Raw genomic sequence first — 14867 nt, forward strand, 5'->3', positions numbered from 1 at the left:
TTTTTGAATAAAAAATAAAATATTGTTTGTGACTTCGAAATGTTATATTTTAGTAGAATTTTTTTTATATAAGAAATATGCATACAAAATTTATAAAGACAAATTTTTCTATACATAAAAATTATTCGAAAATATAAATTATTTTTTAAATAATAATAACGTACTAATAACATGATATTTTATTTAAAAAAAAATAAATTTGAAAAAAATGTTTCAACATATGTAAGTATGCAGCTTCTATAAATAAAGATTTCTTATCTCGATAAATTAATCATTTTGTTATTATTCTTCTATAATACAAAACAAAAATTGTATTAAAAAATTACATAAAATATTTCTTTTTTAATTTAATTAATATTTATTTTGATAAAAAAATTATTTAAATATTATTCAGTATTCTATCGTATAAAAACTATAAAATAATTGTACGTCTTTTCGAACGAAACTAAAATAAAAACATCGCTGAAAAATATTCAGATGAAATGAAATGTTTAATATACAACGTTCTACTTTAAGCATCGACCGTTCTGACGTTCTACTAACTGTGCATTGATGAAGATATCTATATGGTACGTACGGTACTTTGAAACCATGAAATTTTAATGTGTCACTTTAAAAAATATTAATTTATAAATCTGAAGAGATTTACTTAATTTACTTACTGTTTAATTTAAATTTAATATAATGGTAAAAATATTATAAATATTATACTTTATAATAAACAAGATAATAAAATAATGTATTTAAAATATTTTAAAATATTTAATTAATATTTCAAAAATTAACAAGATAATAAATAAATTATAATAAATGAATAAAACAGATGTAATCAGTTATTTTTCTAATTTTGTTAATAAATAATTTCTATATCATTCTAATTAAAAATATTAAAAAAATTATAAAAATTCTATTCTATTTATTAATATTATTGACATTTGTATTTTTATCGATATAAATATATTTTTATGTAAATTTCACTTTCAATATTTTTATTTTTATTTTTAAATGAAAATATAACGTAATGTTCAAAATATCGTAAAGAAAATATTAGAAAAGACGCTTACAAATATGATTATCTTATTAATGATTAATAATAGTTAAATTTACAAATCAAAGTCTATTAGACATTTAGGCACAAACATCATGATTACAAACATAGGACTTTAAATAGGATTCTTTGATAATAGAATATCAAAAAAGATTGATAACGAATATAGTATTATAGTAGTATCAAAATTTTCTTGAGAACTTGTTTCAAACATTTGATTTAGATACAATTTTGATTTAAATACAATTTAAATATCGTATAAAAATAGTTCAAAACAATATAAAAAGTAATATTGAATAATTAATTATTATCTCTTGCATCTAAAATTGCACAATATCAAAATAATATGATTTATTAATATTATTAATCAAAAATTAATATTAAAAATTTTAAATATATAGAGATTTAATTATAAAAGTAATAATGTAATAATGAAAAAGAATTTATAAATAAATTATATTGCTTCTTGAAATAATTAAATTTAAATTTCATTATAGAGATTTATTTGCAATCAAACGGATAAAAAGTAGAATACATTAATAAAAATGAAAGTCATGCAAATTATTGAAGGAAATTGACTTATTGAAAAAGAAAAAGATTGCAATGGGAAAAATGAAATCAGACTCGAAATATTTTTTCTTTAAATCTTACAAAGATAATTTTTGTTTTGACAGACGTCGTTTAAATCTTGTTGAACAGAGAATATAATTCTTTACGATATAATACTTAAAAAAATATCATATCATAGAAAGTTATTTTTATTTAATATAAGAAAATTCATTAAATTAAATTTATTTTCTTTTAAAATAACTTATGGGACAATAATTTATAGCAATATATTTCATAAATTTATTTTTCTAATTATAAACATTAATATTTATGTATAATACGTATAATACGTTATCTCTGATATTTAATTTAAATTCTGTGTGAAGAATATTTAATCTTTGCAGATGTTATCGTGATACGTTTATGATACTTATATTTCGTCGTAGATACAAAATAAGTTAGAAACACAAAGAAATTCTTACTTTTAAAATTCTTGAATTTTAATTTTTAATAAAATTAATTAAAATAAAATTTAATAAAAACACATATTTATATAATTTATTAAAATACTAATATTCACAATATTTAAAATATTTAATTCTAATTATTATTTATATAATTATGTATTGTAATATAAAATTATTTCATTATTTAAAAATTACAAAAAAATTATAGAAATTATATTAAAAAGATAAATTTATCCAAATTAATATATATTATAATTTATATATGGATATATGACTATATTCATTGCGCATGAAAGATTTACTTCTAAAATTTCGCGCTTGACGCCAAAGTTTCGAGAGATCGAACTCATTTCAATAATTCGAGCCGTTGCAGTGCGAGCAGTCGTAAATTGTCTGTCCTCAGTGAAGGAATATCAAGATATTTGTTTTTATACCAGTTAACTCACATGCGTTTTTCTTATTAATCCGTGTTATTAGAGTACTGAAATTCTTGGAATACGGATTTAATAATATCTCAACGAACTCTCGCGAGTGAATACGCTAAAGAGAACAAAGACCGTATACGAAGATGTGCGGTGGTTTTACGTGTTCTAAAAACGCATTGACGGCACTAAATATTCTTTATATCGTAAGCAAAAATTAAACTATAAAATTTGAACAAATACATTATTTTAATCATATTTTATTTTCAATTTCGTATATTTATAAAATCTAATAATTTATCTATCAATATTTAATAAATTATATTTTCACAATTAAAAAAAAATATAGAAACATTTTAAAAAGAATCTTTTTATGGAAAAATAAATGCTTTAATATCATTATTTATATATATATATAATAATATTATATATTAGTACTTAATTTATTTAATAATTCATATAATTCATATATAAAGTGATATAATCATAAAAATAAATGCATTTATAGAATATATTATTAATATAATATGAAATTATAAATAACATGTGAATTGTGTCAAATACATTTTTAAATTTAAAAATTATTTTGATAATATTTTAGGTTGTTGCATTTATTTTAATTGGTGTGGCTGTTTATGGAAGAGCTTCAGCATTAGTTACAAATCTTCCTATTATTGGAGGTATTTTAGCATGTGGTGTTATTTTGATTCTAATTTCTATAATTGGTCTGATTGGTGCTGTTAAACATCATCAAGTTCTATTATTCTTTGTATCCTTTTACAAATATTAAATATAATTATATTTAATCACATATTTTAATTTCTTTTTATATCATTATTAAGACATAAAATCAATAAAAAAATTATTTTAGAAATCAAAAATATTATCAAAAATTAAAAACGATGATCTATTATTATATATAAGAGATATACGAATCTTTATTTATTAATATATCATTTAGTATATATAATATATAAAATAATAATATATAAAATAAAATTTAAATTGATTTATAAAAAAAATTCTTATATTATAATAATGGTTCAATTTTTCTTTTAAAATTTTTCAATCTATAACAAATATTCTTTTATATGAATTTTCTTAATATAAAGAAAATGGTAAGCATAAAAGAAATCATAATTATACATAAAATTTTATAATTAAACAATAATTTAAATTAATATGATTTTAATAATAATAAGAAGTAAAAAATATATATAAAATTATTTCTTAAGAAATAAATTATATATTCTTTCTTATTAATCGTAATATAATCTTTATATAATATTATCTTTTTTTTTTAACATTATAAAGTTACTCTAACAAAATATATGAAATGTATGAAATAGTTTGTATAAATAAAAACGTGTATAGTTTATTTAAAAAAAAAACATTATATATTTTATATTATATATTTTGAATATAATCCTTAATAATGTTTATATAGTATATGTTGATTTTATTTCTGTTATTCTTGATTCAATTCAGTATTGCTTGTGCTTGTCTTGCTGTCAATGCCAAACAGCAAGAACAATTAGCAGAACAGGTAATATATATATTTTATTATATTATTATCATTAATAATTGAAGAAATATTATATAATTAATTATTTTATTATTACATTTTTAGGGTTGGAAACATGCACCAGAATTAAGAACAAAAGTTGAGGAAACTTTTAATTGTTGTGGATTCAATGGTACTGATAGCACATTTATAATGAATACTTCAGATTCATTATCATGTAAAAATGTAAATATAATTTAAGTAAAATTAATTATATCAATCATATATATAACTTATATTTAATATGAAATTTTGTTTTAATTTCAGAAACTCTGTTCTTGTCAATATCCTACAGATATTGATTGTGAATGTCCATCTTGTATGCAAAAATTACAATCCACAATTGATTATGCCTTTAAGCTATGTGGTAGCATAGGATTGTTTTTCAGTTTTACTGAAGTAAGTATTTATAGTTATTTTATGTAATGTATTTATGTGTTTAATATATGTTCATGTATAAAGTGCAATGTGAAAATTTACACTTAATGCTTAAAAGGATTATCATTTGTGAATAATTTCACTTTGTTAAAGTAAGTAGTAATTTATTTAGTAAATGTTAACCTGTGTACCCGTTACAGTTTGTTGGTGTTTGGTTGACCGTGCGGTACAGGAATCAGAAAGATCCACGAGCTAATCCTAGTGCTTTCCTCTAGTCTAATATCATCGCTATGTCCTCTGTCACCTCATGCGATCCTCCTAATAGATGGTGGGTCTCATGTTGCGATTTTTTATTTTACATATTGATTTTTAAAATAATTTATATTAGTCATATTTTATATATAACATACATCATATCATATTTATGTAATTCGATATATATATATATATAAGTTTTATTAAATTTAAGAATTAATATAAAGTATTTCAAATCATTTTTTTTTTCAGGTGATTGCAGCTTTCTTGGCAAAACATTATAGAAATCAACTAAATCCATCTTTAAAAACCATATTTCCTTAGTATAATTTTATTTACATAGTTCATATAGTTTAAAAAAAAATTTTTTTTTAATTGAAAGATAGATTTTAATAAGTAATGAGATTAATGATTTATAACTATAATTCTGGTCACTTTGATTATTTAATAGTCAAAAGATCTATTTTTATTTAACAGTACAAACATCATCTTGCATACAATACAATTTTTGAAAAACTATTGGTCTTTCACACTGCAATTTATAATGCTCAACAGAAAAAAAAAATAGCACATTTGGAACAGTCATAGATTTTAGAACAGATTAGATAACATATAATTAAAATGTGTGCTCTAGTCATCCATTTAGAAAAATCGTACTAAGCCTCAATGCGCCTTGTAGTTTAATATTTAGGTACATTTATGCAAAGCCTTTCTATAAAACTTTGTTTATTTATAAAAGATAACTTATATAAATATGATTGATTATCTAATTTACTTTCTATCAATATATTTTTTAAAAGTACAAGTGTTATTAAAAATTTTAAATAGGTTTTAGAAAATATAACATGTCCCGAATATTATCAATTCTTTTTATTTGGTAAAGATCTTTTGTGGTTTAATTTTTAATCAGAAAAGATTAAAGATTTTTAATTTTTTTTTTACCTCATAATATTCATAAATATTTTTAATAATTTCATTTTTAATTAAATTAATTAGAAAATTAAATCAAATTATTTTTTATCAAAATATTGTTATAAAAAAACGAAAGAATTTCGTTGTAAATTATAAAGTATTAATATTATAATAATTATAAAGTTAATATTTCACAAATCAAACATATTAATGCTATAATAAAAAATATAACGTGATGATTAAAATATTATACACAATTCTTTGATCTTGGCATATTATTACAATACTGCCATGTATAATAATATCATAATCATCACTAATCATTATTAATTTCCAATTTTTAATCTGCTTTCTTTAATTTTTATAAATTTCCATTATAAAATTCTATGAGCATATTCCTAAATTTTATATATGATGCATTTAAGAAATATTCCAATTATTACAATTATTCTATCTTTTAAATTATTCTATTAAGTTAAAATATTGTTATTTTAATAAATTAAAAAAATTATTAACTTTATTAAATATGTAATGCTTATATGAAATTTTTAAAATTTTTATTTTATTTAATTAATAAGTAAAAAGAATAATCATAATTATATATTATACTTAGATTTAATATTGCACTAACTAATAAATGTCTTATTAAAATATGTATTTATAATATTATGTTCTGAATATTATATAAACATTTATTTATTTTGTGAAAGTACATGTTTAAAAAAAAAGGTACATATTGTTGAAATTATCAATATTTTTATTTCTATATTAATTTTGTTTTCTTTTCTTTTTTATAATTAAAATAAGAGAACGGCAATAAAATTGCACGATCAAAAAATTAGAATATATATGTTGTTATAAAAAAAGATCTATATAACTATATGTCTTTTGCTATAATATTGACTGAGAAATGTTTTTCTAATTGTATCTATTGATAAATCTAAAATCAATCATCTTAATATTATGTTAAAGAATTAAAAATGTTTGATGAAAACCTTCTCAGCAATATATTGAATATAAATAGAATTGGTTTGAAGATATAATATTAAAGCATATAATATAACATTATTATCAATAAAATATATAACATTATATATACTTTTACAATTATAATTGTGAAAATAAATCTTTATATTATTTATTGATATAATTGATTTCAGGATTTCTATATTTGATTAGATTTTTTTTGTTTTTTCAGAAAATACTGTAAGCTCATAAAATTTTAATCTTTTTTTTATAACATTTTATATATAATGATTAATAACGATTATTTATTACATTAATTTTTTATTCTATATATTTTACATTTTAGGATATTTTTAAAAATAATACATATTAACCCTTTCAATGCTTTTAATTTTTTAAATTATAAAGGAAATTATTTTGAAAAATATAATGTACTATATATATTTAATATATATAGGATATTAATATTATGTTTATAATATCTTATATTATATAATTACAAATAAATAAAATAATTTATTAATAAATTAAAAAATATACAAAATAAGATAAAATTATTTTATTATTATAAATGAAAAAAATTTTGTTTCTTATATATATATATTAATTAAAATAACATAATAAAGTATGAAGATCTATATATATTTAAATTTAAATAAAATAAAAAATAATAAAACATGTAGCAAAGGGTTAATAGAAATGTATTATTCTAACATTCCAATTATTCTTTTACTTTTATCAAAAATATGAAGTAATAATAATATAAATATCCTTAAAATTTATAATTTTTCTGTATGTGAAAATTATATTATATTATATTATAGAGCAAAATTAAATATATATATATGATATATATATATATAAACATATATAGGATAAGATAAAAATCATAGTATAATTGATTATATAATATTTCTACGTGAAAAAATTTAGTGGTTGATTTTTTTGTCCTTTCAAAATTTTCAGAGAAAAATTTTGAAAATTATACATATATAATTTTGATTGTCATCTTATTTTTTATATTAATAAGTTTGAATTAATATTTATAAATTTAAATCATATAATAAATGGATTTCAATAAAATTTTTCATTATTTTATTAATAAATATTATTATTAATAAATAATAATATATAATAAATATGATTTTATTATTCTGTTATTGAAAATATAACTTCTATTGTACTTTTCATAACATGGCTTACAAATAATTATTCGAACATATGATAATAAAATATATGATAATAATATCATATTACAATAATAAATTAATTTTTTAGCTTTCAATCATTTATTTTTTTTAGAATTAAAAATTGATTTTATAAAAAATAAAAAAATTCGCATTAAATTTTTCTTATATTTTTTCACGTAGATATTAAACGTTTAAAATCATGTTTTTAATAGTTATACTACAATTTTTGATTTACTTGTATTAAATGTTTATTAATATATAATTTACCTGTATTAAATAAATAAAATAAATGGTAAATATATATTGATATAATTTTGAACCAATAATTATTTTGAAAATTGAAAAAAAATTTATATAGCATACTATAAATTTAATTAATGATTTTAAGATAATTCGCAATGATATAAATAATAATAATATAAAAATAAAACAGAATTGGTAAGAAAATTTAATAAAATAAATTTACGTATCAGTATTCATATTTTGCAATTAGTATGTTATAAACTATATAATTTATATGTTTTATAATATTGTTCTATATACATATATATGATAAATTATATATTATTATATTTAAAAATATATTAAATTATAATATTTAAAAATATTAGTGGAATGTATTTTTATCGAAATAGGTTATATTTAAATCAATTTAATACGAAAACATAAAATATAAAAAAAATAACTAAAAATATAACAATAATTTTATTAATAATAATCTATGTTTTATATAATATAACATATTTTTAATAAATAAAATTTAATTCAATTTTAATTATTTTGTTAAATCTAATTTTTATTCTATATAATACTTAATTTTGTAACAAAAATAATTACAAAATCGAACAAATTTTATTTGAATAATTACAAATTTTGTTATAAATTTTAATGATTTTTATATTTTTACATATATATAAATATGTGTATTGTTACTCTATTTTATAGAATGTTTTCTGAAATAAATATATTTAAAAATCTCTAGTAAAATTGTTTTATTTTTGAAAAATATAATTTTATTTTTTGGTTTATGTAATTAATTTTTACATTTCATATTTCGATTTCACATAAATTAAAATTTCGAGAAATTTTTTAAATTTCATTTTATTTCAAAATAAAACTTAAAAACTTCTTAAAACTTAAAAAAATATTTTAGTTTGAATACAAACATTTATTTATTTGAATACAAACAAAGAAAATAATAATTTTTTTTAAAAATTTAAGAAATAATTTGTGAAATATTTACATGACAATATATACATAAATAATTATCTTGTACTTACTGATAGAGTTAATTATATTATAATTTCAATAAAATAAATGAATTATTAATTATATAATGATATACAAGCTAATGAACCAAATGTTTTATTATTTAGTTCGTTCACCTATTACATTAGTGATTATTTAATAAAGCGATTACTCATGTAATTGTATCGATTTCTCGAATCGATTATTCTAAACCTTAATAAAAATGGCTACTTTGAAGCACGCATGTCAAGTGGATTATTAGTGTTGATAAACAAAGAATTTCAATAAAACGGCTCCTATAAGGTTATTAATCGTCGACATTGTTTGTCGACGTTTCATTGATATAAAATTTGAAAACATTTCGGAACGGTGATAAAAAATTCGCAATTACGACGGAGTGTCAAAACAAGAGTGACAACGTCGAACGTGACGTTGAGGTTATGGACAACTTCGTCAAGATAGAAAAAATAGGGGAAGGGACCTATGGGGTGGTTTATAAAGCCAAAGATAAGTTAACTGGAAAACTGGTGGCACTTAAAAAGATTCGTCTTGAGACGTACGTCGATTGTAATATTAATATATAAAAATCTGGAATTTTTATTCTAATATTTATATTATGCCGGGTGATGTATATAACCATATTATATTAACCGCAAAATAAACATATAATACTTTTAATAACAATTTAAAATTAATTTAAAGTTATTAATATTAGTTAAAATAAAATTAAATATTTTTAATGTATTTAGAAATCTAGTAAATATTCTATAGAGTAAACTTTTAATAATTTCTATTAGATAATATTTCTTTTTTATTTTAATATTCTAATAATCAAAAAATATTTAATAGATCTTCATTTTCATGTATATATACATAGCAAAATAGTAGGTTTTTTAATTTTTGAATTATATTTTATTAAATGAATAGCTAATGATATTTGTATACATGTTTAATAAATATATATTTAATATTTAATGGAAATAATTATTTTTATTATTATAGAATATAACATTATAGAATTTTTTTTATTATAATCAAAGAATAATATATTTTGTTTTTTCAATATTTTGAATAATAAATATTTTTAAATATATTTAAAATATGATTTTCTATTTTAACTTGAAATAATAGATTATATAGTGTAAAGATTGTTATTAAACTGAAATCATATGTTTTTTAGAAATTAAAATATTGATTTTTTATATAACTAATATTTTTTTCACCCTGCAAACATCCAAATAATTTGCACGTTTATAGGGTTAAAAATATTAATGTCATGTAATCATTCTTTATTTAACAATATAAGTAACTTTTGAAGATAGTGAAATAAAATATCATATTGATAGAGCTTTTGCTTATATGCATTGCTAACACATCTGCTAATTTACACATTGGGGTCAGCTGAATCTGCAGGGGCCACGTTACACTAAATTTTCGTAGCACCACATTATTCAGCTTGTCCCATTGTGTCATGCTCAGCTGGTTTTTGATTTTAAATCCTTTATTTAATTCTATATTCTTAAATTAATGAAACTATATTCTTAAATGGAATTTTCTTTTGTGTATTTGTTTTATAATATTTATTTTTTACAATTGATAATTTTATACTAATTACACAATTTACATTACAAAAAATGCACTTATTATTTTAATTAAATTTGAAACTAACTTACATATCTTTAAAAATTGCTTTATATGTAAATAAATATTTATTATAGTTTTTCAAAGAAAAAGGATAATTCAATGTTATAATCTTATATTGATCATTAACATATATCATTAATAAATTAATGTTAATCTGCATCAGGGAAAGTGAAGGTGTTCCATCCACTGCTATTCGAGAAATATCATTATTAAGAGAACTCACACATCCAAATATTGTTCAGTTATTTGATGTAGTAGATGGGGATAATCATCTGTATCTTGTTTTTGAATTCTTACAACAAGATTTAAAAAAATTGTTAGATTCCGTTAAAGGAGGATTAGATCAAGCTCTTGTTAAGGTATTGCCCTAAAAAATCACAATTGAAAATAGGTGCATGCATATAATATAGGAAAGTACTTTTTAATCAATGATTGAATCATATTTTATTAAAAGAATAATGAAATTTCATTATAAAAGACAGGTCTTTTATATTTATGTTTGCAGAGTTATTTGTATCAGTTATTGAAAGCAATTTCTTTCTGCCATCTTCATTGCATTTTACATAGAGATTTAAAACCACAGAATCTGTTAATAGATCAGGAGGGTCATATAAAATTAGCAGATTTTGGATTAGCCAGGACATTTGGTGTTCCTGTTCGTACATATACTCATGAAATAGTAACTCTTTGGTATCGAGCACCAGAGATACTTTTAGGAACAAAATTATATTCCAATGCAGTAGATGTTTGGAGTTTAGGTTGTATATTTGCAGAAATGGTAATGATAATTTAAATAATAAAATCAATGTAATAATCTTATATAAAATATGGATATTCAAATCTTATTTACCTATTAATAATTTTAATTCTTCAAAAAAGTTACATTTTTTTTTTAGGCAACTAGGAGAGCTTTATTCCCAGGTGATTCAGAAATAGACCAACTCTTCAGGATATTCCGTACATTAGGCACACCAGATGAAAATATTTGGCCAGGAGTATCACAACTACGTGATTACACATCAATGTTTCCAAGATGGGAACCACGACCTTTAGATGAAGTTGTACCTTCTTTTGATTCTGATGCCAAAGATTTGCTTTTGGTAAAAATCATTTCAATAAAAAAAAAAAATTTTTGAATTGGTAAATTTAATGTTATATGTTTTAACAGAAACTTTTGACTTATGATCCTAATCAGAGGATAACTGCAAAAAAAGGATTAAGCCATCCTTATTTTAATGGAGTTACATTAGTTCCACCCCCACTGCCAAAGAAAACTTGATTAAGATATATTATTAATTTTTATGTATTTGTAATTCTTACAATGTAAAACTGCCAATAATATAATTGATAAAAACAAATATTTTTGGAAAACTATACTAAAATATATTTTTAGTTCCGATATACTGAATGCATTTATATAACAAAGATATATTTTGTTATGTACATTAAAAATTACTTATACATATTATTTATTATGCGTATATTATTTTAAAAACTCTTATATTTTTAATTGCTATCATTTTTAATTAATATATATGTTAATTTTAAATAATATACAAATAATATATATAACTGTAAGTTTGAAGATTAAATTAAAAATGTTTTTTCATTTTTTATAATTAACGGAATTCTATTTTATGATGTTAGTTATACATATATAAATATTGTCTTAATATTTACATTCAACATTGTTTTATAATATATTAATATAAATACATTGATAAATATAGTTTTCATGAAAAATAATAAATTAAAAAGAGTAGTGAAATATTTTATATTTCTATTACGAAAATAATGGAATAATATAATATATAATAAATGATATATTAATATATTCTAATAAAAGATTATAATAAAATTAACAAATTTGTTTTTATATTTTGTTTTTATATTTTATATTTTATATATATATTGACAATTTATAATATAAAATCAATAAAATTAATTAAAAAATAAAAAATTTTCAATCTTTTTGTAGTAAAAGAAATGAGATGAAAATCAAATTTTTATTAATAAATAGCAGATTTGCAAATATAAATTTCAAGCCTTCTATTTCATTACTTTTCAGTTTATCTTTCGAAAATTTATTTTATAATTACTTAAAAGAGTTTTATATTTATCAATATAATATAAAATCAGTAATTTAGAAAACATATACATATTAGGCCAAAATATTTCACTCATATTTAATGCTTTCCTAAATTCATGTATATATATATATATGTTGCAAATATTCATTTACAGTTTAAGAAAATTTTTTGTCTTAATAATTAATAAGTTTATTATGAAATATACGAAAAATAATTTAATGCATAGTACGTTCCGTCAATTTTGGTAAATTAATTTTTGCATTAACTTCAGGAATTGTAGTAATTTCTTGTGGTGTAGGAGAGGGTGCCAATTTTGGAAGCCGTAACTCTTTTGGTGATATTTTTCCAGATATGTGAGAGGAAGATTTATCTGGACTTTTTACTCGAAGATTATTAGCGGAACGTGGAGAAATAGGTGATTTTATTGTTTTATCTTCTGAAGTTTTTAATGCAGAATTATTAGAAGGACGTGAGAAAATAGATAATTTTTTTTCTTCTGGAGTTTTCAATCGAGAACTACTAGAAGGACGTGAAGAAGTAGGTATTTTTGTTGAACTATCTTCTGGACTTTTTAATTCAGAATTATTAAGAATATGCGAAGAAGTAGGTGATTTCATTGTTCTATTTTCTGGACTTTTCGCTTGAGAATTATTAAGAGAATGTGAAATTATAGGAGATTTTACTGTTCTGTTTTTCATTATATTTCTATCTTCTGAACTTAGATTTTTCTTGTCTCCATCTTCCTTCTCTATAGTTTCAAGAAACGATGAATTTTTTTTTGATCCTATTTCAGGAGATTTAGCCAAACTACTTCTGACGGCTTTAGGAGTTACCATAGAAGATGGTGATGGTAGGTTTTGTATTTTTGTTGGTGTACTTGGTGGTGGTTGTGGTAAATCATCTTTTACCTGTTCAAGAGAAGAATTAATCTCTTCAACTGTATGTTCCTGAAAAATATATAGATTAATATAGATTACAAGTATTTTTTTTATTCAAAAAATATATGGTGAATTTAATTTTACATTTATCAATTTATTTTATTCGCTATGCTTATTGTAATTTTTAATGCCAAATTCAGAAGAAATAAAATAAATTTATAATTTTTACGTAATTTTTTTTAAAATTAAATATATGTTAAATATATTTGAAAATTATCTTATTACAAAATAATTAATTTTTAATAAAAATATTTTGAAAATATAATATTGTAATTGTATACTTAAATTTTATATAAATCACCAGTTGAAGTGTTAATTCATGTGCAAACTGACCTTAATTTACAAATGCGGTGATTAGCAGCGATGTGTCCACCAAATATTACGTGTAAAAGCGAAGTACACATTGTGCTTATTAATCCATATAAGAAAATTCACTGAAGAAATATACTAAATATCTAAATACTCGAAATATAAAAAAGGAAATCATTTCTATATTATTAGCATTAGCATTTATAATTATATTTGCCATTAAAATTGTGTGCTTTTAAATTACACTATATGTGCTACAAATTACTACTAGTTAATTAAAAAGAAAAAAGAAATTGTGATGATAAAATTGTGCACTAAAATGTCAATTAAAATATCAATTGAAATACCATATTTTGAAAAAAATATTCATATAACAATTAAAAAAATTATGATAATATAAAAATTTTATTTTTATATTTTTTTGTGAATTTATATTAGAATTTATAAAATTAAGACACGAAATCGATATAACGAATTATCATTAATAATATTTTTTCTTTTTTTTTTAAAGAAACAAATATAAAGAATTTATACAGAATTATATTTATAATAAAGAATAAAGAATTTATATTTGTAATATGTATATATATAAGCAATAAATATTTTAAAATAAAAATGATAGATAAATTTTTTTCATATTGACATTAAAAATTAATTTTTACTTTTTATGTTAACATATTTATTTAAAATATAGATGTTTTCCAATCTTTTTTGATGATCTCCTTTTATAATATTCAAAGAGTTTATTTCTGTTTTTTTTTTCTTATATAAAGAAAACTTAAAAAATTAAGATAATTTTATGATAAAATAATACCAATCATGATATTATAAAATAAATAAATTCATTAATAAAATATAACAATGATTCTTTAAAAAATATTTTGCAA

At 19.2% G+C, this 14867-nt stretch overlaps 3 protein-coding genes across 9 annotated transcripts in view; 2 read left to right on the forward strand and 1 right to left on the reverse strand.

Annotated features, from left to right (window-relative positions):
- The first annotated feature begins 2248 nt into the window (after positions 1-2248).
- LOC108003681 (tetraspanin-13) lies at positions 2249-8063 on the forward strand. 2 transcript variants are annotated; one of them, XR_009832243.1, is made up of 7 exons: positions 2256-2692; positions 3088-3255; positions 3934-4032; positions 4117-4236; positions 4318-4449; positions 4629-4756; positions 4936-8063. XR_009832243.1 is itself a non-coding variant. In XM_062083240.1 (6 exons), exons 1-6 carry the CDS (start codon positions 2633-2635, stop codon positions 5005-5007), a joined length of 651 nt encoding a protein of 216 aa, XP_061939224.1. In that variant the 5' UTR covers positions 2249-2632; the 3' UTR covers positions 5008-8063. The 2 variants fall into 2 exon arrangements, 1 of the variants encoding a protein (XP_061939224.1); XM_062083240.1 differs by lacking the exon at positions 4629-4756 and having other exon boundaries at positions 2249-2692.
- A 1141-nt stretch (positions 8064-9204) lies between these two features.
- On the forward strand, positions 9205-12111 carry LOC108003688 (cyclin-dependent kinase 2-like). The gene is made up of 5 exons (XM_017066116.3): positions 9205-9555; positions 10807-11002; positions 11149-11421; positions 11540-11743; positions 11812-12111. The coding sequence occupies exons 1-5, from the start codon at positions 9440-9442 to the stop codon at positions 11920-11922; spliced, it is 900 nt and encodes a 299-aa protein (XP_016921605.1). The 5' UTR covers positions 9205-9439; the 3' UTR covers positions 11923-12111.
- Positions 11811-14867, reverse strand: part of LOC108003690 (microtubule-associated protein tau) — a 69013-nt gene continuing 65956 nt past the window's right edge. For 4 of the 6 annotated variants that reach the window (XM_062083230.1, XM_062083233.1, XM_062083231.1 and 1 more), the window contains one exon: positions 11811-13680. In XM_062083230.1, the coding sequence (XP_061939214.1) occupies positions 12949-13680 (732 nt within the window). In that variant the 3' untranslated portion in view covers positions 11811-12948. The remainder of the gene's footprint in view (positions 13681-14867) is intronic. The other 2 variants (XM_062083232.1, XM_017066120.3) reach the window with 1 other exon arrangement.

The sequence above is a fragment of the Apis cerana genome, linkage group LG12, assembly GCF_029169275.1.
Source record: "Apis cerana isolate GH-2021 linkage group LG12, AcerK_1.0, whole genome shotgun sequence".
NCBI lineage: Eukaryota > Metazoa > Arthropoda > Insecta > Hymenoptera > Apidae > Apis > Apis cerana.

What these genes read in the sequence shown, in the direction of transcription:
- LOC108003688 (XM_017066116.3), top strand. Translation starts at nt 9,440, where the DNA reads ATGGACAACTTCGTCAAGATAGAAAAAATAGGGGAAGGGACCTATGGG. An exon ending in TAGATCAAGCTCTTGTTAAG is followed by an intron (nt 11,003 to 11,148) that starts GTATTGCCCTAA and finishes TTATGTTTGCAG; the next exon opens with AGTTATTTGTATCAGTTATT. An exon ending in GTTGTATATTTGCAGAAATG is followed by an intron (nt 11,422 to 11,539) that starts GTAATGATAATT and finishes TTTTTTTTTTAG; the next exon opens with GCAACTAGGAGAGCTTTATT.
- LOC108003681 (XM_062083240.1), top strand. Translation starts at nt 2,633, where the DNA reads ATGTGCGGTGGTTTTACGTGTTCTAAAAACGCATTGACGGCACTAAAT. An exon ending in AAGAACAATTAGCAGAACAG is followed by an intron (nt 4,033 to 4,116) that starts GTAATATATATA and finishes TTACATTTTTAG; the next exon opens with GGTTGGAAACATGCACCAGA. An exon ending in TGTTTTTCAGTTTTACTGAA is followed by an intron (nt 4,450 to 4,935) that starts GTAAGTATTTAT and finishes TTTTTTTTTCAG; the next exon opens with GTGATTGCAGCTTTCTTGGC.